This window comes from Salmo salar, chromosome ssa26, assembly GCF_905237065.1.
Source record: "Salmo salar chromosome ssa26, Ssal_v3.1, whole genome shotgun sequence".
Classification (NCBI taxonomy): domain Eukaryota; kingdom Metazoa; phylum Chordata; class Actinopteri; order Salmoniformes; family Salmonidae; genus Salmo; species Salmo salar.
In genome coordinates, this window is record NC_059467.1 from 40,984,338 (window position 1) to 41,010,028 (window position 25,691).

At 43.7% G+C, this 25,691-nt stretch overlaps 1 protein-coding gene and 1 long non-coding RNA gene across 6 annotated transcripts in view; both read right to left on the reverse strand.

Moving 5' to 3' along the window:
- Positions 1–4,320: 4,320 nt before the first annotated feature.
- On the reverse strand, positions 4,321–8,022 carry LOC123730833 (uncharacterized). The gene is made up of 3 exons (XR_006762285.1): positions 7,264–8,022; positions 6,425–6,508; positions 4,321–4,404 (listed from the first exon to the last, which is right to left on the reverse strand). It is a non-coding gene; the product is annotated as an uncharacterized lncRNA (long non-coding RNA).
- A 7,153-nt stretch (positions 8,023–15,175) lies between these two features.
- LOC106587765 (GRAM domain-containing protein 2A) overlaps positions 15,176–25,691 on the reverse strand; it is a 31,080-nt gene continuing 20,564 nt past the window's right edge. For 3 of the 5 annotated variants that reach the window (XM_045708850.1, XM_045708847.1, XM_045708851.1), the window contains exons 6-12: positions 24,952–25,050; positions 23,963–24,034; positions 23,173–23,232; positions 19,698–19,875; positions 17,521–17,614; positions 16,880–16,984; positions 15,176–16,544 (exon numbers count right to left, since the gene is read on the reverse strand). In XM_045708850.1, coding sequence (XP_045564806.1) covers positions 16,481–16,544; positions 16,880–16,984; positions 17,521–17,614; positions 19,698–19,875; positions 23,173–23,232; positions 23,963–24,034; positions 24,952–25,050 — 672 coding nt within the window. In that variant the 3' untranslated portion in view covers positions 15,176–16,480. Of the gene's footprint in view, positions 16,656–16,879; positions 16,985–17,520; positions 17,615–19,697; positions 19,876–23,172; positions 23,233–23,962; positions 24,035–24,951; positions 25,051–25,691 lie in introns of all 5 variants that reach the window. The other 2 variants (XM_045708849.1, XM_045708848.1) reach the window with 2 other exon arrangements.

The following is a 25,691-nucleotide window of genomic DNA, read 5'->3' on the forward strand; positions in this document are numbered from 1 at the left end:
AACGTTTATCGTGAGTAATTTAGTAAATTCACTGGAAGTTTGCGGGGGGTATGCTAGTTCTGAACGTCACATGCTAATGTAAAAAGCTGGTTTTTGATATAAATATGAACTTGATTGAACAAAACATGCATGTATTGTATAACATAATGTCCTAGGCGTGTCATCTGATGAAGATCATCAAAGGTTAGTGCTGCATTTAGCTGTGGTTTGGGTTTATGTGACATTATATGCTAGCTTGAAAAATGGGTGTCTGATTATTTCTGGCTGGGTACTCCGCTGACATAATCTAATGTTTTGCTTTCGTTGTAAAGCCTTTTTGAAATCGGACAGTGTGGTTAGATTAACGAGAGTCTTGTCTTTAAAATGGTGTAAGATAGTCATATGTTTGAGAAATTGAAGTAATAGCATTTCTAAGGTATTTGAATAACGCGCCACAGGATTCCACTGGCTGTTACATAGGTGGGACGATTTTGTCCCACCTTCCCTAGAGAGGTTAAATGGCCCCACAAACCGCGGACCCAGCTTTCCGCAGGGCAGGTGAAGGGGCAGGTTTCGGGTCGAGAGCCAGACCCGATCCCCCGGTGCATAAACCGGGGCCTCACTGCGGTGGCTGTCGGCACTCGCCTTTTGCCGCCTGATGGCTCGTTGAAGACGTACATGGGCAGCGTTCCACGTCTCCTCCGAGTGCCGAAACCATTCATCCACCGCAGGAGCCTCGATCTGGCTCTGATGCCATGGTGCCAGGACCGGCTGATACCCTAGCACACACTGAAAAGGGGTAAGGTTAGTGGAAGAGTGGCACAGGGAATTTTGGGCCATCTCTGCCCAGGGGATAAATGATGCCCACTCTCCCGGCCGGTCCTGGCAATAGGACCGCAGAAACCTACCCACCTCTTGGTTGACTCTTTCCACCTGCCCGTTTCTTTCGGGATGGAACCCTGAGGTAAGACTGACCGAGACCCCCAGGCGTTCCATAAACGCCCTCCAGACTCTAGACGTAAATTGGGGACCCCGATCAGACACTATATCCTCAGGCACCCCGTAGTGCCGGAATACATGGGTAAACAGGGCCTCCGCAGTCTGTAGAGCCGTAGGGAGACCGGGCAAAGGAAGGAGACGGCAGGACTTAGAAAACCGATCCACAACGACAAGGATCGTAGTGTTACCCCGTGATGGGGGAAGATCCGTCACGAAATCCACCGATAGGTGTGACCACTGTTGTTGCGGAATGGGAATGGGTTGTAATTTCCCTCTGGGCAGATGTCTAGGTGCCTTGCACTGTGCGCATACCGAACAGAAGGACACATAAACCCTCACGTCCTTGGCTAACGTGGGCCACCAGTACTTCCCCGTAAGGCAGCGCACCGTCCGACCAATACCAGGATGACCAGAGGAGGGTGATGTGTGGGCCCAACAGATCAAACGATCGCGAACATCAAACGGCACGTACACGCGCCCAACGGGACACTGGGAGGGGGTGGGTTCAGCACGTGACGCCCGTTCGATGTCCGCGTCCACCTCCCATACCACCGGTGCTACCAGGCATGAAGCTGGGATTATGGGAGTGGGCTCTGTGGACCGCTCCTCTGTATCATATAGCCGGGACAGTGCGTCTGCCTTGACGTTCTGGGAACCTGGTTTGTAAGAAAGAGTGAAATTAAAGCGTGTGAAAAACATGGCCCACCTAGCCTGGCGAGGGTTCAGTCTCCTCGCTGCCCGAATGTACTCCAGATTTCGGTGGTCAGTCCAAATGAGGAAAGGGTGTCTAGCCCCCTCGAGCCAATGTCTCCACGCTTTCAGAGCCCCGACAACAGCTAACAACTCCCTATCCCCCACATCATAGTTTCGCTCCGCCGGGCTGAGCCTCTTCGAAAAGAAAGCACAGGGGCGGAGTTTTGGTGGTTTACCCGAGCGCTGAGATAGCACAGCCCCTATTCCAGCCTCGGATGCGTCCACCTCAACTATGAATGCTAAGGAGGGATCAGGATGCGCTAGCACTGGAGCCGTGGTAAACAGAGCCTTCAGGTTACCAAAAGCTCTGTCCGCCTCAGCCGACCACCGCAATCGCACCGGTCCCCCCTTCAGTAAGGAGGTAATGGGAGCCGCCACCTGGCCAAAACCCCGGATAAATCTCCGGTAGTAGTTGGCAAACCCTAAAAATCGCTGCACCTCCTTTACCGTGGTTGGAGTCGGCCAATTACGCACGGCTGAAATGCGGTCAGTCTCCATCTCCACCCCTGACGCGGACAAACGGTACCCAAGGAAGGAGACGGACTGTTGAAAGAACAGACATTTCTCCGCCTTGAAGTAAAGGTCATGCTCCAACAGTCGACCAAGCACCATTCGTACAAGAGACACATGCTCAGCGCGGGTAGTGGAGTATATTAGAATATCATCTATATACACCACTACACCCCGCCCGTGCAGGTCTCTGAAGATCTCATCCACAAATCATTGGAAGATGGATGGAGCATTCATTAACCCATACGGCATGACGAGGTACTCATAGTGCCCAGAAGTGGTGCTAAATGCCGTCTTCCACTCATCCTCTCCCCTGATACGCACCAGGTTGTACGCGCTCCTGAGGTCCAATTTTGTGAAGAAGCGCGCCCCGAGCAATGACTCTGTCATACTGGCGATCAGAGGCAGCGGGTAACTGTATTTAACAGTGATCTGGTTCAAACCTCGATAGTCAATGCACGGGCGTAAACCACCATCCTTTTTCTTCACAAAAAAGAAACTCGAGGAGACAGGTGAAATGGAGGGCCGAATGTATCCCTGTCCCAGAGATTCAGCGACATATGTTTCCATAGCCGCCGTCTCCTCCTGTGACAGAGGATACACGTGACTCCTGGGAAGTGCAGCGCCCTCCAGGAGATTTATCGCACAATCCCCCGGTCGATGGGGTGGTAATTGAGTCGCCTTCCTTTTACAGAAGGCGATTGCCAAATCGGCATATTCAGGAGGAATGTGCATGGTGGAAACCTGGTTTGGACTTTCCACCGTAGTGGCACCTAAGGAAACACCTAAACACCTCCCTGAACACTGACTGGACCATCCCTTGAGAACCCTCTGTTGCCACGAAATAATAGGATCATGAGAAGCCAACCAGGGAAGATCCAACACAACGGGAAACGCAGGAGCGTCAATCAGAAAGAGACTAATACTCTCTTCATGACTCCCCTGCGTTACCATAGCAATGGGAGCTGTGACCTCCCTAATAAGCCCCAACCCCAACGGACGACTATCTAGGGCATGTACAGGGAAGGGAACATCAACAGGAACAATAGGAATCCCTAATCTATGGGCTAAGGACCGATCAATAAAGTTCCCAGCTGCGCCTGAATCTACTAGCGCCTTATGCTGGGAATGCGGGGAAAACCCCGGAAATCCTATAGATACCCACATGTGAGCAACAGGGGGGTCTGGGTGAGTCGTGTGCCTACTCACCTGAGATGAACCACCAGTGTTCCGCCTACCACCTCGACTCCCTGGAAAACCTCCCCAGCACCGACCAGCAGTGTGCCCTCTGCAGTCACCTCTAGTGCCTGGAATGGTCTCCCCTCCGGTCTCCATAGTACCAGCCCCTCCCAACTCCATAGGAGTTGGATCTAAGGGATTGGGGGATGGAACCAACGGACCCCGATCCGGACATCCGCGGGAGGCCAGCCGATTATCCAGCTGGATCGATAAGTCCACCAGCTGGTCCAGGTGGATGGTGGTGTCCCTGCAGGCTAGCTCCCTACGAACGTCCTCTCGCAAACTGCACCTGTAGTGATCGATCAGGGCCCGTTCATTCCATCCCGCACCAGCCGCCAGAGTCCTAAAGTCCAGTGCAAACTCCTGAGCGCTCCTCATCTCCTGTCTTAAATGCAACAAGCGCTCTCCCGCCGCTCTCCCTTCTGGTGGATGATCAAATACTGCCCGAAAGCGGCGGGAGAAGTCCTCGTAGTCCTCCAGAGTCGGGCTTTTCTCTTCCCAGATGGCGGTGGCCCACTCCAGGGCTTTACCAGTCAGACAGGAGATGAGAGCGCTCACTCTCTCACTTCCCGATGGTGCCGGCTGGACAGCCGCCAGGTAGAGCTCCAGCTGGAGTAGGAACCCCTGGCACCAGGCAGCTGTTCCATCATACGCTCCTGGGAGCGAGAGCCGAATCCCACTGGATACAGACGGAGGATGGGTAGAAATATGTTTATCAGGAGGTGCACCTGGTGGTGGTGCGACTGGTGGTGGTGTGGCTGGGTTGACGGGACATCTTTTTCTCTCCACTCTCTCCATGGTCTGCAGCACGCGATCCATGGCAGTCATGAGACTCTGGATCAAGCTCGCTTGCTGCTGAACGCGCTCCTCTATATGAATCGGAGGGCTGGCTGCTCCTGCTGACTCTATAGCTGGTCGGTGATTCTGTAATGGTTTTTTAGAGAAGTAGAGGAGTCAGGCGCAGGACACAGGGATCAATGTAAACAAACGTGTTTACTTGAAAAATCAATAAATCTTCTAATAGGAAAATACATAGTGCGGAGAAAACACCTCCAAACACACAAAACAGGAAACAATCACCGACAAGACAAACAGGAAATGCAGAGGTTTAAATAATGAACATAATTAGGGAAAATCAAAAACAGGTGTACACAATAAAGACAAAACCAAACAAACAGTGAAACATCGATCAGTGGCAACTAGTAAGCCGGTGACGTCGACCGCCGAACGCCGCCCGAACAAGGAGAGGGGCCGACTTCAGCGGGAGTCGTGACACTGATGTGGTCTTCCTGTCTGGGTTAGCGCCCCACCTTGGGTTGTGCCGTGGCGGAGATCTTTGTGGGCTATACTCTGCCTTGTCTCAGGATGGTAAGTTAGTGGTTGGAGATATCCCTCTAGTGGTGTGGGGGCTGTGCTTTGGCAAAGTGGGTGGGGTTATATCCTGCCTGTTTGGCCCTGTCTTGGGGTATCATCGGATGGGGCCACGGTGTCTCCTGACCCCTCCGTTCTCAGCCTCCAGTATTTATGCTGCAGTAGTTTATGTGTCGGGGGGCTAGGGTCAGTCTGTTATATCTGGAGTATTTCTCCTGTCTTATCCGGTGTCCTGTGTGAATTTAAATATGCGCTCTCTAATTCTCTCTTTCTTTCTTTCTTTCTCTCTCTCGGAGGACCTGAGCCCAAGGACCATGCCTCAGGACTACCTGGCCTGATGACTCCTTGCTGTCCCCAGTCCACCTGGCCGTGCTGCTGCTCCAGTTTCAACTGTTCTGCCTGCGGCTATGGAACCCTGACCTGTTTACCGGACGTGCTACCTGTCCCAGACCTGCTGTTTTCAACTCTCTAGAGACAGCAGGAACGGTAGAGATACTCTGAATGATCGGCTATGAAAAGCCAACTGACATTTACTCCTGAGGTGCTGACCTGTTGCAAATTATTATTATTTGACCCTGCTGGTCATCTATGAACATTTTAACATCTTGATCACGTTCTGTTATAATCTCCACCCGGCACAGCCAGAAGAGAACTGGCCACCCCTCATAGCCTGGTTCCTCTCTAGGTATCTTCCTAGGTTCTGGCCTTTCTAGGGAGTTTTTCCTAGCCACCATGCTTCTACACCTGCATTGCTGGCTGTTTAGGATTTTAGGCTGGGTTTCTGTACAGCACTTTGAGATATCAGCTGATGTAAGAAGGGCTTTATAAATAAGTTTGATTTGATAATCAAAGCGGGGTGTGTTTGTTCCTAATGCATCTGTTCAGACGTTCTGAGTAAAATAACTAGAAATCTTTTGCTAGTTTTCTTCCTGGCTGAAATGCAGATTTAACATTCACTAGTATACAGTATGTCCCAAGAGGAATGGTCTCGGCTGTAGTGTGTCTGGCCATCTGCTTCAGCCTGACCTCTGCCTCTCTCCAGCCCAATACAGCCCCCTCTCAGAATTTGGGTTCTACATTATGCAACAATTATGCAACATTGGATATGTACATTTTTGTTTTGGTGTCCTGAAATCATGGAATGTGGATCTTGTGGATTTCCGAACTGTGTCCATTCTGTCTCTTTTCTTTGTATGAAGAATACTTTGTTATGGAGACCTACGTCAGTAAGGGCATGGGAGGTATGCCTATAGGATCAACAAGAGGTTATGCATTGAACAAAAACAACAAAATCTATTGCTAAGGTAATTTGATGTCTGTGCCCAATTTATTTAGATAGAGAAATGTGAATATTTAGAGAGATGGGTCTACACACGAACAGAGCCACTTAGCTCCAGTGTGGTTTGTTTAGCCTGGCCTATCAACCTTAAAGCCTGTGTGTTCAGTGTCTAGCTTCCCTAGGTAATTAGCTAGGGGAATTCCTGGCATCACTAGGAGAGAGTCAGAGTAGGGCCTCTTGAACCTCTGAACCAGGTGTCCCTCTGGTCCCGCCCACCAGGCTGTGGGAACTAACCTGTCAAGTGTCAATCACTTGTGGGTTGTCATGGTATCCAGGTGGAGTGGGCTCCTGAAGATCCACCATTTTAGAAAGCATTCTCTATATGAGATCAAATAAAATATGTAGAGGATGAAATGTTTGACTGAGTTTATTATTTGGGAAATTACTTTTATAATACCCCATTCTAATAAGAATCTACTGTATACCAGCATTTGATGAGCATAATGACTTGCTTTATGCACAAATTGTTGTGGTGGTGCCATTGAATCACAATGCAGTTTCAGTGACATCACAGCAATCTGATTCTGAGAGGCTGGTTGCAGTAGTTACAGACTTTCTGAACAGTTTAGCTGAAAGAAGCTGATTCAACTGACCGCTGATATACAGTATCAAATGGATAAGAGATTTAATGAGAGAGCCTACTCAGTAGTTGAGAGGTTGGTTGTAATAAACATATTCAGTTGTTTCAGACTTTCTAATTGATGATATGGCTGACATGTCAAGGGTAATAGCAGAAGTCAATAATTACTGCAGTGGGCTGAATCAGGGTCACAGAGTGTTTCTTGGTAGTCTTAAAACTCCTTTGAAACAAAAGTATACACCTCACACACATGGTTATGGGTGTGAGGTGTATACAGAAGACACCTACCTGTACCATGTCAGATATAGAGTTGACATGTATTACATTTTGAGATTGCATTCCAATATTACACTTTATATACATCACAGAAGACTGAAATATAACAAAACCGTTTGACGTAGAAACACCAGATTTTCAGCAGCTTTTTTGAAATGTTTATTAATTATGAAATTAGGAATCATATTAATGTAATTTCACCCATGAGGCTACTTACTGTGTTATTTGACTGCAGGAAATTGATGATTAAATAGAGACTTTCCTTAAATCCTCTGTTCTATTTTGGCATAATCTAGTGAAGATGTGTTTTACACATGATAGCCTATCTGAATTATAATATGCCTTAAGCATTCTATGCTGCAGTAGGATCTCCTCTTACAACATTCCAAATCACCATTAAATAAAGACCTGATTGATTATTTCTACCATGGTTCATTGGGTTGGCCCAAAAAAATATCACTTTTTAAATTTACAAAATAAAAAATATCATTGCATCATCCTGCCAGTGCTACTATGACGTCACAGAATTCACAAGTTTTCAAAATTTAAACTGTCATTAATAATTATTGCATCATCATTTATCCCATAATGACATCACCCCAGCCCCCTCCAGCCCTATAAAAGGGAGCACGGCCCGTCTAAAAGTCTTATCCATCAATCACAATGCCCAGAAGACGCAGATCCTCCAGGCGACCTGTCCGCAGGCGCCGCCGCCCCAGGGTGTCCCGACGTCGTCGCAGGAGAGGCGGCCGCAGGAGGCGTTAGACAGGACGGGTAACCTACCTGAGCTATCCGCCCCCTCCCGGTTCTCCCTCCCGACCCCTGGTAGTGTAGAGGTGTTAAAGTCTGCTTAAATAAAAGATGGGCTTTTAACTAAAACTGTTACGACTTTATATTAGTTGATAGGTTTTTTTAGGCGGTAGAGTTAATAATAGATCTGAGATAATAATAATAGCCTAATATGTAATAGATACAATGTGATTCTTACATGCATCATCTGATTTGATGGTTAATAATTGTATCTGTCCCTAATAAATAAATACATTAAAATAATATATTTTTTTAAAACTGTGACACATTCAATCATCAACCGTCAAATCAGATGATGCATTGTACCATTATGGTTTAGTTTGCGCTCATTTGCAGCATAAAGCTACAGTCATTTCTTGATCCAAACGTTTCCTAAACATTTATCCATTGTGACATTAGACACGGGAAGATAAAACTTTTAAACTAAAAGCCTATGTTTATTGGATGATTTCAAGATGAACCATTCTAAACTGTATATGATCTAGGCTGCGTTTATTATAATACCGTAAACCTCTCAGCTGCGGGGAGGGTCTACTTCTACAATTTTGCGACGATTTTCTTCGTTTCAGCAAGTCGCCCTCCACTTTTTAAACCACTGTGATTTGTATTTTAGTTTATTTTGTTTTTGTGTTTGGAATGGCACGGTTTCTTTGGGAGATTAAGATGGCATAATGTAAACGATGTAAGCGGTGACCAAAATAACCATAGATAGGAAGTTGACAATGGCTTATTATTGGCATAAATACATAGTATTTCTATGGTTGCAGTCTTCAAAGATGAAATTGCATTGAATCAAATTAGATGCAACACGGTAACATTTCCCTGAAATTGCAGTTTGAACGTCTAAAACTAGATATAGTATGTATAAATGATAATGGACCTATACATTTTCAAATAACTGAGCTTTTGCTTTTGCCGTGCAAATCGTTGGGAGAAAAAAATCTGTGCGGCCCTCTGCTGAATTTTGAAATCCCGATGTGACCCTCGAGACTAAATTCTTGCTCACCACTGGTACAGTACAACCAGTGGCGATTTTAGCATGTAAATCGTGGTGGGGCAAACAAAAAAAAGTGGGATGCATGCCAGCAAAGCCACTACACAACACAACACTAAACCAACCATACATTAATTGCACTATAATGGTGACAAACAGTGCCCACAGTGTACTGTTAGGGCCTACATAAAGCTGTCCCAACCTCAGAGTCCCAACAACACCTTACCACTGTTACAGCTGGCTTTCAGCGGCGCCTTGTCTGGCAGCGAAAACAGTTCATTCAGCCTCATTTACTGCCTTTAAAAAACATAGCTGATATGGCTGACTTGCTTAAACAAATGTGGTTTCTACTGACAATTGAGATGTACAAATTATGGCTGGCATAAGGGGACGACAAGTGGATAAGAGGCAATCCGTCATTTTGATTAACACATTATTGAGCAAGCGACGACAGACGTAGTCAATATAACTATTTGTTCAGCACTTTTGAAATGTACAGTGACAGAATTCAGAACATGGGCTGTTCTTACAGTGTTCTCCTTGTACACATCAGAACCGTAGGATAAATAAAGGGGGCACATAAACAGACAATGACAGCTCTTACAATGTTCAATGATTACATTTCTCTAAAACAGGTTATAGGCCACCAAGTTAGAACCTCTTTATTTCATCTACTGTTGTAGGCGAAAATAAGAGGTGAAAATAGACCAAATGATTAGGGTGAGGCACATTGAACGCCGTTTGGGTCTTTGCGTGTCAAAAAAGATACGTCATATAACAAACACTATTTGACGTGTTAAATAAGCTTTTAATTTGACATGTCAAATAACAACACAATTGTATAAAAAATAATGTCTGTGCTGAATTTGCATGTGCAAGCCAACGTTATATGTTTACAATACCATGTTGGTGAAAATAGACCTAATTATTATGGTGAGGCACAAGGGCTACTAACTGCTTACTACATCATAACATACACTTAGTGTATTACTTTCTTAACTACAGTATACATTTCCCCCTGGCATATTACATCATTTATGCAGCAGCATACAAGACATTTTTGGACTCACGTAGTGGTCCTTTGTGGGCAAATGTTGTCATCAAACTTTGTTATCAAAGTCTGGCATTCTCTGGATTTATGGAACTCACTAGAACTCGGGAAAAAAACATAGCCATTCCATTGAATAGCAGGCTAACGTTAGCGGTTTCTTTGCAAAGCTTGCAGTTAGCCACTGATTCCTTCCAAACAATTTATTGTTGAATTTGCATTTCCAACTTGTGTAATCTTTATGTACAATGGCTGATGAGCACCGATATGTTTTATCTACAATTTCTCTTCATTATTTCTCTTCATATGACAAGGATTAAAAATGACTTGCCAGTAGATTGTCGACTTGATGACAACTGATGATGACTGCTAGCTAAGACTTTGAAAGTAAGATGTTGACATGATCAGTCCAATCAAAGCTACTGTAGATAGAATGACATCAAATCACGTTATATCTGTGACCAATGAATGACCTTGAGCCTTCTTGGATGGGCACGTCTAATAACTCTATGGCAGGACCCAAAGGGCTGAAATTTTGGATGCCTACAGTTACTAAGGACATAAACTTCACAATGATGTAGTGTCCCCATGAGTGACAGAACACTGAGCCAATCATGGTGCAATGCTCTTATTTTTTTCTGGCTTGCCCCACCACCACAGAAAGCACTGAGCTAGGCTGAAACGCCTGCATTTTGGAGCTGCTTTACTCAAGAAAACAAAAAAAGAGACCATGTTTGTATGCGGCTTTACTAATTCAATTCGATTTTTTATTGTTTTTACATTGTTTGCAAACTGATATGAGACACGTATTAAATCCAAATTAACAAGCAAAACAGGCAAGCCCCCCCCAAAAATAAATGGTATTATTTATTTTAACCTAAAAGTGGGGTGCTCGAAAGCCCCACCTGCCCTGAATGACGGGTCGCCACTGAGTATAACCCATGGGGCAATTGGGACATTTGGAAATTAGAAAGGGTTGGGTTTGTTAAAGTTGCGACAGTTCGTTTCTATAGTCAGCACATAGTAATAGTCAGCACATAGTAACTTCTGATTTATTTGTACTTTAATTAATGCAAACACGTGTGTGGTAAATGGGTGGTTCGTATATATACGGTCTCGCTGTTTTACCTCGCAGGGCAAACAGAGAAGAGAGCGACACATCCTATTGTTCTCTCTTTTATACTCTAACAGAGATAGTTCCCGCTCAATGCTGGCCTGTCAGAGGGAGGAGGAGCGTGGTTTAAACTTGCTCCTCCTATCGTCGGCGTGCAGGCTGGTCCCAGCGTCGTGACGCACTTCCTGTTGCCGGTTGTAGTTCTTCTTGTCTTCAGCAGTTGATTTATCCGTAGTTTATATACTTAACATTGTAACATAGCTTCCCCAGTATATTATATAAGTTATGCATACAAATAGCCAGTTCAACCCTAACAGGTTTCAGGTCTGTGCTTCCATCTTGTGATCAGAAAAGAAATGACAGCTTTTTCTTTGCAGAAAGTGGTATTGTGGATTCTACATTTTGTTCCGTTGTCACTTCATTGCGCTACTTTCTTGCATCACACTTTATGCGGTTAAAAATAAACATTTTTATTCCTAAAACACTTTTGAGGGAACCTCAAATCAATCCATGGGTTTACCTGTTTTAAAGATAATTTTATTTAACTCTTATTTTACCAGGTAAGTTGACTTTATTTTATTTATTTTTATTTCACCTTTATTTAACCAGGTAGGCAAGTTGAGAACAAGTTCTCATTTGCGACCTGGCCAAGATAAAGCAAAGCAGTTTGACAGATAACAACACAGAGTTACACATGGAGTAAAACAAACATACAGTCAATAATACAGTAGAAAAATAAGTCTATATACAATGTGAGCAAATGAGGTGAGATAAGGGAGGTAAAGGCAATAAATAGGCCATGGTGGCGAAGTAAATACAATATAGCAATTAAAATACTGGAATGGTAGATTTAACAGTAGATGAACACATTCTCATTTAAATCAAAACAAATGTTATTTGTCACATGCACCGAATACAACAGGTGTAGATCTTGCCGTGAAATGTTTACTTACAAGCCCTTAACCAACAATGAATGCAGTTTTAAGAAAATACAGTCGTGGCCAAAAGTTTTGAGAATGACACAAATATTAATTTTCAAAGTTTGCTGCTTCAGTGTCTTTAGATATTTTTGTCAGATGTTACTATGGAATGCTGAAGTATAATTACAAGCATTTCATAAGTGTCAAAGGCTTTTATTGACAATTACATGAAGTTGATGCAAAGAGTCAATATTTGCAGTGTTGACCCTTCTTTTTCAAGACCTCTGCAATCCGCCCTGGCATGCTGTCAATTAACTTCTGGGCCACATCCTGACTGATGGCAGCCCATTCTTGCATAATCAATTCTTGGAGTTTGTCAGAATTTGTGGGTTTTTGTTTGTCCACCCGCCTCTTGAGGATTGACCACAAGTTCTCAATGGGATTAAGGTCTGGGGAGTTTCCTGGCCATGGACCCAAAATATTGATGTGTTGTTCCCCGAGCCACTTAGTTATCACTTTTGCCTTATGGCAAGGTGCTCCATCATGCTGGAAAATACATTGTTCGTCACCAAACTGTTCCTGGATGGTTGGGAGAAGTTGCTCTCGGAGGATGTGTTGGTACCATTATTTATTCATGGCTGTGTTCTTAGGCAAAATTGTGAGTGAGCCCACTCCCTTGGCTGAGAAGCAACCCCACACATGAATGGTCTCAGGATGCTTTACTGTTGGCATGACACAGGACTGATGGTAGCGCTCACCTTGTCTTCTCCAGACAAGCTTTTTCCCGGATGCCCCAAATAATCAGAAAGGGGATTCATCAGAGAAAATGACTTTACCCCAGTCCTCAGCAGTCCAATCCCTGTACCTTTTGCAGAATATCAGTCTGTCCCTGATGTTTTTCCTGGAGGGAAGTGGTTTCTTTGCTGCCCTTCTTGACACCAGGCCATCCTCCAAAAGTCTTCGCCTCACTGTGCGTGCAAATGCACTCACACCTGCCTGCTGCCATTCCTGAGCAAGCTCTGTACTGGTGGTGCCCCGATCCCGCAGCTGAATCAACTTTAGGAGACGGTCCTGGCGCTTGCTGGACTTTCTTGGGTGCCCTGAAGCCTTCTTCACAACAATTGAACCGCTCTCCTTGAAGTTCTTGATGATCCGATAAACGGTTGATTTAGGTGCAATCTTACTGGCAGCAATATCCTTGCCTATGAAGCCCTTTTTGTGCAAAGCAATGATGACGGCACGTGTTTCCTTGCAGGTAACCATGGTTGACAGAGGAAAAACAATGATTCCAAGCACCACCCTCCTTTTGAAGCTTCCAGTCTGTTATTCGAACTCAATCAGCATGACAGAGTGATCTCCAGCCTTGTCCTCGTCAATACTCACACCTGTGTTTACGAGAGAATCACTGACATGATGTCAGCTGGTCCTTTTGTTGCAGGGCTGAAATGCAGTGGAAATGTTTTTGGGGGATTCAGTTCATTTGCATGCAAAGAGGGACTTTGCAATTAATTGCAATTCATCTGATCCCTCTTCATAACATTCTGGAGTATATGCAAATTGCCATCACACAAACTGAGGCAGCAGACTTTGTGAAAATTAATATTTGTGTCATTCTCAAAACTTTTGGCCACGACTGTAGAGTTAAGGAAATATATACTAAATAATGAACTAACGTAAAAAATTAACACAATAAAATAACAATAATGATGCTACATACAGGGGGTACCGGTACCGAGTCAATGTGCTGGGGTACAGGTTAGTTGAGGTAATTTGTACATGTACACTACCGTTCAAAAGTTTGGGGTCACTTAGAAATGTCCTTGTTTTTGAAAGAAAATCTTTTTTTTTGTCCATTAAAATAACATCAAAAGTTCCTCTGTCCAGTGTTTGTGTTCTTTTGCCCATCTTAATCTTTTCTTTTTATTGGCCAGTCTGAGATATGGCTTTTTCTTTGCAACTTTGCCTAGAAGGCCAGCATCCCAGAGTCGCCTCTTCATTGTTGACATTGAGACTGGTATTTTGTGGGTACTATTTAATGAAGCTGCCAGTTGAGGACTTGTGAGGTGTCTGTTTCTCAAACTAGAAACTCTAATTTACTTGTCCTCTTGCTCAGTTGTACACCGGGACCTCCCACTCCTCTTTCTATTCTGGTTAGAGCCAGTTTGCGCTGTTCTGTGAAGGGAGTAGTACACAGCGTTGTACGAGATCTTCAGTTTCTTGCCAATTTCTCACATGGAATAGCCTTCATTTCTTAGAACAAGAATAGACTGACGAGTTTCAGAAGAAAGGTATTTTTCTGGACATTTTAAGCCTGTAATCGAACCCACAAATGCTGATGCTCCAGATACTCAACTAGTCTAAAGAAGTCCAGTTTTATTGCTTCTTTAATCAGAACAAAAGTTTTCAGCTGTGCTAACATAACTGCAAAAGGGTTTTCTAATTATCAATTAGCCTTTTAAAATGATCAACTTGGATTAGCAAACACAACGTGCCATTGGAACACAGGAGTGATGGTTGCTGATAATGGGCCTCTGTACGCCTATGTAGATATTCCATAAAAAAAAACTGCCGTTTCCAGCTACAATAGTCATTTACAACATTAACAATGTCTACACTGTATTTCTGATCAATTTCATGTTATTTTAATGGACAACATTTTTTACTTTTCTTTCAAAAACAAGGACATTTCTAAGTGACCCCAAACTTTTGAACGGTAGTGTAGGTAAGGGTAAAGTGACTATGCACAGATAATAGCAATGACCTGGGGAAAATTACAGGGGAGATGAATGAGCCAATTGGAAGCTGGGGATGATTACGTGGCCATGATGGTATGAGGGCCAGATTGGGAATTTAGCCAGGACATAGGGGTTAACACCCCTATTCTTACAATATGTGCTGTGGAATCTTTAGTGACCAGAGTCAGGAAACCGGTTTAACATCCCATCCGAAAAACAGCTGCCTACACAGGACAATATCCCCAATCACTGCCCTGAGGCATTGGGATATTTTTTTTTAGACCAGAGAAAAGGAAACCTGCTACTGGCCCTCCAACATCACTTCCAGCAGCATCTGTTCTCCCATCCAGGGACCAACCAGGACCAACCCTGCTTAGCTTCAGAGGCAAGCCAGCAGTGGGATGCAGGGGGGTATACTGCTGGCCCCTAAAAGAGGTGCACATATAAAGTACCTCTTGGTACATGCGTCGGCGAAGACCGGTGACTTTTCCAAAAAGGTGACACCATCTCAAGATCAAATGGCTGTTTATTAGTAACCGTCACAGTTGGGTTGTACAGTGTTAGTCTTGTAATGGGTTGTTTAGGGGTGCTACAGGGTTAATCTGTTCTCAGTGTCTACAGGGACAGTTTGTTCTTTCACCATTGACTGAAGATCAGTGACCACTATTACATAGTTGCAGATGTGTCTAGACCCAAAACAGACCAGATAATACATACTAAGTTATGGTAGTAAAGTATACCGTACATACTGCAGCTCTGTTTCCTCAACAATATTACTGTAATAATCAAAGCGGAGTGTGTTTGTTCCTAATGCATCTGTTCAGACATTCTGAGTAAAAGAACTAGAAATCTTTTGCTAGTTTTCTTCCCGGCTGAAATGCAGATTTAACTTTTAAGTTTACAGAGTGTAAGAAAGAAAACATCTTTTTCACTTCAGTCAATGTCTTCTTTGTTTACTCATTCAGACAACTGTGTTCAGTATTTAGATAGGAGACGGATCACTCACTGTGTTCAGTATTTAGATAGGAGACGGATCACTCACTGTGTTCAGTATTTAGATAGGAGACGGATCACTCACTGTGACACATTGTGTCTGGCTAAAGGTAGCTTACAATACAAAGCTGACAACTGGCATTTATACAAATTAAAGCAAAAGACAAGATGTTATACTAAACAATATTTTTCAGACATGAAATAGTACCATCCTACCCACTTTGGTAAACATATACCTGTGGTGTCATGATAACACAAACCGAGTTAAAGAACAATATTTCAACATTTAAAAAGTCAGTCTAGGCTGGATACTTTGCAAATTGTATTGCACTGTTTACCAGGAATAACCTGCCTGTTAGAATGGCAACATAGTTAGACCTCATTGATGATGATGAACATTTGAAATAGTGGACTGATCCTCATAAGTTCATATGGGCAATTTTTTTTCATTCTGTAAAGCCAATGATATTGGTTTCTTCCACTGTCAGTGTGCTAATGCATCCAAATCCTTTCCTTGAAAGTACCATATATTTATATATTTCTGAAAGATGAATGTTTTTTACTTTTCTTTGAAGTCCTGTAGTTCATTCCTGGTTGAGTTGACGGGAGGGAAAAAACACAGTTGACTCTAATGTTGGCGAACATGGCCAGAAATCTTCAAAAACCATCAGACAAACTCCACCAATCAGAATCCTTCCCAGTCCTGACTCCCAGCCATTTCCACCAATCCCGGGCTTTTCAGTCCATCCACAATTGGTTTGAGTGTAGTTTGCTGGCTCTTCAATTGGCCTGCCCATTGTCTTTCACCTGCCATTGTCTCTTACCTACAACAAAATGATGGAGTTGGGGGTTTGCCCTCTTTTAGTCTACAGTGAAGTAAAATCCTGAAAAATAAATAGTCTGTTTGCATAGTCTGGAGGTGGTCACAGAGAGGAATGTATCCGTAAAGGGAGACAGTCAAGTGGTATTGGATCACAGTGCAGAGCAGCACTTACCTAGGAGGAAGATACCAAAGACAATAGAATTGTCAGTAAAATAGCTTTCCCTCCAAAAATGTGACATTTGAATAACAGTTATGAACAGGATTTTCTGAGGGTGGAATCCTAATTTAATAAACGTAACAGTTTATTCTAACTATTATTATTATCAGTAGTATAAAACAGAATGACAAAACAGTTACACACACACTTGGCTAAAGTTAAGTCTGGCTCCACCTCACCTCTCTCGGGGTGGCCGTGTTGGGTTGTTGAGGAAGGACAGCTGGTGCTCCAGGCTGCAGACACGGAAGGCCAGGTAACAGGAAGACAGGATGAGGAGGATGATTCTGAAGTAATGGACAGGAAGGTTTGACATTAGGATGTACCAAGTGTGTGTGTACACTAGGTGGCAGTAAAACTGGATTCTTTTGTGATCATATCCATTTTAGAATATTAAATTAGGCCTTGTTCAGATTTTATTTCACAGATAAAATTCGTACCAAAAAATGTTGAGCATAATGCTGCCAATGAATGTATATTTATTCGACAACACAAGGTAAATATTGTAATTACTTCACCACCATGGACTATTTATTGCCTTAACTCCCTTATCTTACCTCATTTGCACTCACTGTATATAGACTTTTTGTTCTACTGTATTATTGACTGTATGTTTTGTTTACTCCATGTGTAACTCTGTATTGTTGTATGTGTCGAATTGCTATGCTTTATCTTGGCCAGGTCGCAGTTGCAAATGAGAACTTGTTCTCAACTAGCCTACCTGGTTAAATAAAGGTGAAATAAAATCTAATAAAACAATGATGGTCCTAATGATATGATTGTTGCTGTGAGGAAGCCAGTTGTGGGGCATGGAAATAGTTACAGTATGATGAAGAACTTGAGAAGCTGATATTCCATCGGGCCCAGCTCTGGAACAGGCTCTGTTAGTAGGATCTTCTCTGTCTCTAAGCCCCGGTCTACAACACACACACACACACACACACACACACACACACACACACACACACACACACACACACACACACACACACACACACACACACACACACACACACACACACACACACACACACACACACACACATTAATATAGCCATCTACTAGACTACGTAGGTGATAGTGTATTGTTGCTTACAGATGCCATCAAATATATTGTGGTAAGTTGCAGGTGCCTACGGGGTAAAATGAGCCATTCAACCAGTTTTGAAAAGAAAAACCCCCTGAACATTCTGCTCCATTACACTTCATTGTAAAGTGCAAGGACGCTAATATATATGTGACCACATCTGGCTGTGCAAAAGTATTGTATGTATGCAAGTGGGTCAAAGTTTTTATTTGATCAATCTACACTCAGGTTTTCCAACTCTTTTGCAACCCCAGACAGTTACGTCATAGGAAACACATCTTAAACAAATATGAAATATGGAAAAAGTCCACTATGACAATATGCACCATATGCAGTAGATACGAGGTAGAGGCAGACTGTCCTATATCAGGGATCATCAACTACATTCAGCCATGGGACAATTTCCTCTAGAGCGGATGGTCAGGGGGCCGGAACATTATGACTAATCATTTGTAGACTGCAAATTGACCGCAAGAAGACCAAACAGATATAATATTTGACTAAAACAATCATTTCAAACCTTGCTTAAATTTGTTTATATAATAAATCTCTATAATGCATGGGAATACTTTGGAACAGATTTCCCAAATTAAAATCACTTGGAGGTGATTTGCTGGTGTTTTTACAGTCGTTTATGCCCCCCCCCCCCAAAAAAAGTGAGGCAGTCAGTTTGGGAAACCCGTCGTATATGTCATAGTAAAGCCTGCATACAGACGTCACAATTATGAGACAATAGTAGTGTTATGTACTGTATACATAACTGGGCAGTTTATTCTAGTCTCTTTCAGATCATCTAAATGTAGACAACAGTAGGGTACAGCAGTATGGTGCAGTTTGTAAGGTACAGCAGTAGGGTTCAGTAGGGCACAGTAGTAGGGTTCAGTAATAGGGTACAGCAGTAGGGTTCAGTAGGGCACAGTAGTAGGGTTCAGTAATAGGGTACAGTAGTAGAGTACAGTTTGTAAGGTACAGCAGTAGGGTTCAGTAGGGTACAGTAGTAGGGTTCAGTAGGGTACAGTAGTAGGGTTCAGTAGGGTACAGTAGTAGGGTTCAGTAGAGCACAGTAGTAGGGTACTGTAGGGCACAGTAGTAGGGCTCAGTAGTAGGATACAGTAGTAGGGCACAGTTGTAGGGTACAGTTGTAGGGCACAGTAGTAGGGTACAGTAGCAGGGTTCAGTAGGGTACAGTAGTAGGACACAGTAGCAGGACACAGTAGCAGGGTTCAGTAGGACACAGTAGCAGGGTACAGTAGTAGGGTACAGTAGCAGGACACAGTAATAGGACACAGTAGCAGGACACAGTAGCAAGACACAGTAGTAGGGTTCAGTAGGGTTCAGTAGGGCACAGTAGCAGGGTTCAGTAGGGTACAGTAGCAGGACACAGTAGCAGGACAGAGTAGAAGGACAGAGCAAGTCCCTACATGCTAAAATCTCCATTTGGTGCTTAATCCTGTATTGCATAAGAGGGTTGTGCCCATCCAAACACAACTCTCCCTTCCCAGTTCCCCTCCTACACATAATCAGGGATTTGAACATTCTGCAAACATGTGATGGCCCAGCCCCCGCCGGCTAACATCAATGGATAACTCCGGCCAGGTGTGGACAAAGCTGAACACCTCCAATCTCTTAATGCACCAGAAAAAACGCAGAGCTCACCTCATGTGGCAGAGCCTCAATAGATATGGCTATTATATTATGCTATTCATGAGAAATGCTGTGTTCGCCATTGTATCTGTCAGTTTGTCATCCTTTGTGAAATTAAATACACGAAAAATAGGTTTTTCCTAGCCTGGTCCCAGATCTGCTTGTGTCGTCTTGCCAAACCCCTACGGTCATTCTCATGCCAAACAAGAGTTGGCTATAATACAGCATAAACCAATGTTGGTCCAGGCTAGGTTGTCCTCCCTTTTCACCTTCCAGAGGCTGGTCTGTCTGGAAGGAGGAGTCCACCGCAGTTAGGCTACCGGTGGAGCTACCCAGGAGGTCAGGGAGGGACGAGGACACGGACACCACCGAGGGTTTTCTCCTCCACTTCAGCACCGGAGGATACTCATCCGCCCCCGGGAACTCATCCGCCACTGGGAACTCATCCTGGAGGTATAGAAAGGAAAGGGGGATACCTAGTCAGTTGTCCAACTGAAATGTGTCTTCCGCATTTAACCCAACCCCTCTAAATCAGAGATGTGCGAGGCATTATTGATCTGAATTGACCAAATCTTCAGGAAAGAAAGTGTTCCACTCTCTCAATGCTGCATAGTTTATCTACAGTAACAGTCAAACGTTTGGACACACCTAGTCATTCAAGGTTTTTTATTTTTTTTAAACTATTTTCTACATTTTAGAATAATAGTGAAGACATCAAAACTATGAAATAACACATAAGTGCTAAAAAAATCTAAATATATTTTAGATTCTTCAAAGTAGTCACCCTTTGCCTTAATGACAGCTTTGCATTCTCTCAACCAGCTTCATGAGGTAGAAGTTTTTTTCTTTTAGAAGTTCCCACATATGCTGAGCACTTGTTGGTTGCTTTTCCTTCACTCTGTGGTCCAACTCATCCCAAACCATCTCAATTGGGTTGAGGTCGGGGGATTGTGGAGGCCAGGTCATCTGATGCAGCACTCCATCACTCTACTTATTGGTCAAATAGCCCTTGCACAGCCTGGAGGTGTTAGTTCCACTAAGCGCAAATCAGATGGGATGGCGTATCATTGCAGAATGCTGTGATAGCCATGCTGGTTAAGTGTGCTTTGAATTCTAAATAACTCACCAGTGTCACCAGCAAAGCACCCCCACACCATCACACCTCCATGCTTCACAGTCGGAACCACACATGTGGAGATCATCCGTTCACCTACTCTGCGTTTTACAAAGACACGGCGGTTGGAACCAAAAATCTCAAATTTGGACTCATCAGACCAAATTACAGATTTCCACCGGTCTAATGTCAATTGCTTGTGTTTCTTGGCCCAAGCAAGTCTCTTCTTCTTATTGGTGTCCTTTAGTAGTGGTTTCTTTGCAGCAATTTGACCACGAAGGCCTGATTCACACCGTCTCCTCTGAACAGTTGATGTTGAGATGCGTCTGTTACTTGAACTCTGTGAGGTGCAATCTGTGGTGCAGTTAATTGCTGATTTCGGAGGCTGGTAACTAATGAAGTTATCCTCTACAGCAGAGGTAACTCTGGGTCTTCCTTTCCTGTGGCGGTTCTCATTAGAGCCAGTTTGATCATAGAGCTTGATGGTTTTTGCGACTGCACTTGAAGAAACATTAAAAGTTCTTGAAATGTTCCAGATTGACTGACCTTCATGTCTTAAAGTAATGATGGACTGTCGTTTCTCTTTGCTTATTTGAGATGTTCTTGCCATAATATGGACTTGGTCTTTTACCAAATAGGGCTATCTTCTGTATACCACCCCTACCTTCTCACAACACAACTGATTGGCTCAAACGCATTAAGGAAAGAAATTCCACAAATTAACTTTTAGCAAGGCACACCTGTTAATTGAAATGCATTCCAGGTGACTACCTCATGAAGCTGGTTGAGAGAATGCCAAGAGTGTGCAAAGAAGTCATCAAGGCAAAAGGGTGGCTACTTTGAAGAATCTCAAATATATTCTGATTTAAAACTTTTTGGTTACTACATGATTTCATATGTTATTTCATATTTTTGATGTTTTGACTATTATTCTACAATGTAGAAAATAGTCAAATAAAGAAAAACCATTGAATGAGTAAGTGTTCTAAAACTTTTGACTGGTACTGAACATACCTATATCCATCCATCCATAATCAATCTATGACATATGAACTAGACATTATTAATACATATTACGTTCGTATGTTACGAAGGTCAACTGTCCTACAAGATGGCTGCATCGTGTGGGCCCACTCAGGAGAATAGTCATTGAGACAGAGTAAGACAACAATGAACCAAATATTGATTACTTCCATTTTTTTCCAGGAAGTCATTGATAAGGTCATTGTTGAAGGTCACAGAGGGGCATGGCCATGGCAGACTTGGGTCAGCCTACTCTTACACATATCTAGAGACAAGGTTACATATGGATATTGATTCATAACAAATACAGTACATACACTTTAGAAAAACATAAATTATTTATTATGATTACTCATTATTAGACTAATAGGGTAGCAGTAGAGATTCTGAAACTATCGTTATCTTTTGTAATACTGTAATTCCTGCGTTATTCATCACAAGTCATTAACTAAGACATCAGCTACGACATCAGCTACGACATCAGCTATGACATCAGCTACGACATCAGCTACGACATCAGCTACGACATCAGCTACGACATTAGCTACGACATTAGCTACGACATTAGCTAAGACATGAACTAAGACATGAACTAAGACATTAGCTAAGACATTAGCTTAGATATTAACTAAGACATTAGCTAAGACATTAGCTAAGATATTAACTAAGTCATTAGCTAAGACATTAACTACGACATTAGCTAAGACATTAGCTAAGATATTAACTAAGACATTAGCTAAGATATTACCTAAGACATTAGCTAAGACATTAACTACGACATTAGCTACGACATTAGCTAAGACATTAGCTAAGACATTAGCTAAGACATTAACTAAGACATTAACTAAGACATTAACTAAGACATTAACTAAGATATTAACTAAGACATTAGCTAAGATATTAACTAAGACATTAACTAAGACATTAACTAAGACATTAGCTAAGATATTAACTAAGACATTAAATAATACATTAACTAAATCCAGAAATGAAGTAGAATAGGGATAGGCAACTTTGATGGGGGTGGGGGCCACATAAAATCTGAATTCATCATAAAGGGCCGCAGTTGCTCCCCGCCGACATAATACATAACATTGTTAGACAATTACAGCTGAAGGACAGAACTACATAAAATGATATAATATATATCATTAATAGACAGGTACAGAACTACATACATCTAAAATAAGAATACACACTTTCATATTCTTATGCCTTAGCAATCCATGCAACATGTACTCATAATAACGCAGTGATCCATTTTGTTACAGTTGCTTACTGTTACAATTGGAAATCCTGATCCTAATCTCGCAGAACCAGTTGTTCTGTAAACACTAGCGAGATTCTCACATCATTAGGAACCACCCGTGTCCTTGATTCTCCCATTTGACGTCAGTACTGTTCATAATAATAATGTGATTCATGTTGTACTTGTGTACATTATGGTTGGTCAATACTCTAACCAATAAGAGACATGGATCAGTCTGGAGTTGGTCAATGTTCTAACCAATAAGAGACAGTGATCAGTCTGGAGTTGGTCAATGTTCTAACCAATAAGAGACAGGGATCAGTCTGGAGTGAGGGGCTAGAGTCCAAAGCTTACTTACCAGAGATAAGGTATGGGGAACCTCCATGTAGTGTTTCAAGCTCAGACTCTTCCCATTGACCTGGAGAGGGAACGATGAGATATGGGAAATATTCAGTACACTATTTTACAATCTGTACACTTTTAAGGCCAATAGACCTGTTGATGTGGGAGTGAGCTGGTTCAGTGGTACATGTGTGTGTGTGGCTTAATCTAGTAAATTGACATAGGATATTTCAATAGTGATATTCCATTCCTCTTACATGGTGTCTGTGTGTTCTCTGACCTGGAGGTGTGTGTGTAGTGGTAGCCAGTGTGTGTGGTTGTGTGTGTGTGTGTTCTCTGACCTGGAGGTGTGTGTGTAGTGGTAGCCAGTGTTTGTGTGTGTGGTTGTGCGAGTGTGTGTGTTCTCTGACCTGGAGGTGTGTGTGTAGTGGTAGCCAGTGTTTGTGTGTGTGGTTGTGCGAGTGTGTGTGTTCTCTGACCTGGAGGTGTGTGTGTAGTGGTAGCCAGTGTGTGTGGTTGTGTGTGTGTGTGTTCTCTGACCTGGAGGTGTGTGTGTAGTGATAGCCAGTGTTTGTGTGTGTGGTTGTGCGAGTGTGTGTGTTCTCTGACCTGGAGGTGTGTGTGTAGTGGTAGCCAGTGTGTGTGGTTGTGTGTGTGTGTGTTCTCTGACCTGGAGGTGTGTGTGTAGTGATAGCCAGTGTGTGTGGTTGTGCGAGTGTGTGTGTTCTCTGACCTGGAGGTGTGTGTGTAGTGATAGCCAGTGTGTGTGTGTGTGTGGTTGTGTGAGTGTGTGTGTGTTCTCTGACCTGGAGGTGTGTGCAGATCCTCCGGAGCACGTCATACACACTGTCCCTGGACAGCAGAGACACAAAGACATACTGCAGGACGGACGGACAGGGGGAGAGAGAGAGAGCGAGGGAGAGAGTGAGGGAGAGAAAGAGCATTAGCCAATTCAAATGTGAATGAAAGCATACACACGCACGTACGCTCACACTCATGCATGCACACATGTAAACACATGTATTAAGCATTTCATCATGTGCTCATAAAACCGATGTCAGGAAGATTTATAAGATCCATTAGGACATCAACTCATTACCAGGAATGCAATTTTTTCTAAATAGTTATTGTGAACAGTAACTCAATCTACCACGGTTTATATTTGACAGATTACAGCTTAATCTAGTAAATTGACATAGGATATTTCAATAGTGATATTCCATTCCTCTTACATGGTGTCTGTACTGTAGCTCTACTGAAAACACCACTCTTTCATAAATCATTTTCAATGAGAGTGTATGAATCCTTAAATCACTTACCAGACAATAGACAGTCATAAAATATCAGAAATTAAAGATTTGTATTTGTATATATTATGGATCCCCATTTGCTGCTACTCTTCCTGGGGTCCAGCATAATTAAGGCAGTTATCCAATTTTAAAAACATTACAATACATTCACAACAGATTTCACAACACATTAAGATTACAGAGCAATAAGAAACATTTTCCAGACGTTTACTCCAATGTAAAGGAGCAGGCAGGCAGGTGAACCGTTCTCTCCCACACACTGGAGAGGAACCAAGAAGGGACACTACCAAAATAGACTGCGACCTTGACACCCTTTCAGTGTTACCGAACCATGCGCTGACTTGCATTAGCTTAGCATGTTAGCATGAGGTGTTGTTTATTTTCCATCTACCTGTGGTTGGTGGAAAGAACGTGGTGTGGCGCTAATGCCAGTTAGCTGTGTTTCCATTCACTGTGCCCAGAGGCGCTAAGAGGCTAACGCTCACCTTCTGACTGGTATCTGTGGTGATGGCTAGGCCGTTGGGCACCAGACCTGCTGTTTTGTGCTTCTTTACCAGCCTCACAGAGACCACGGCGATAGCAACCTATGATGGGGGAAAGAGGTGGGAAAAAAGAGGACACAATATTATACCTTGTAGAGAGGGGGACTAACTGTACCAGACGCAGGGGACTTACTGGACCAGACGCGGGGGGCATACTGGACCAGACGCGGGGGACATACTGGGCCAGACGCGGGGGACATACTGGGCCAGACGCGGGGGACATACTGGGCCAGACGCGGGGGGCATACTGGGCCAGACGCGGGGGGCATACTGGGCCAGACGCGGGCGCATACTGGACCAGACGCGGGGGCATACTGGACCAGACGCGGGGGGCATACTGGACCAGACGCGGGGGGCATACTGGACCAGACGCGGGGGGCATACTGGACCAGACGCGGGGGGCATACTGGACCAGACGCGGGGTGGCTTACTGGACCAGACGCGGGGGGCATACTGGACCAGACGCGGGGGACTAACTGGACCAGAGAGGTGGACTAACTGGACCAGACGCGGGGGACATACTGGACCAGACGCGGGGGACATACTGGACCAGACGCGGGGGACATACTGGACCAGACGCGGGGGACATACTGGACCAGACGCGGGGGACATACTGGGCCAGACACAGGGGGACATACTGGGCCAGACACAGGGGGACATACTGGGCCAGACACAGGGGGACA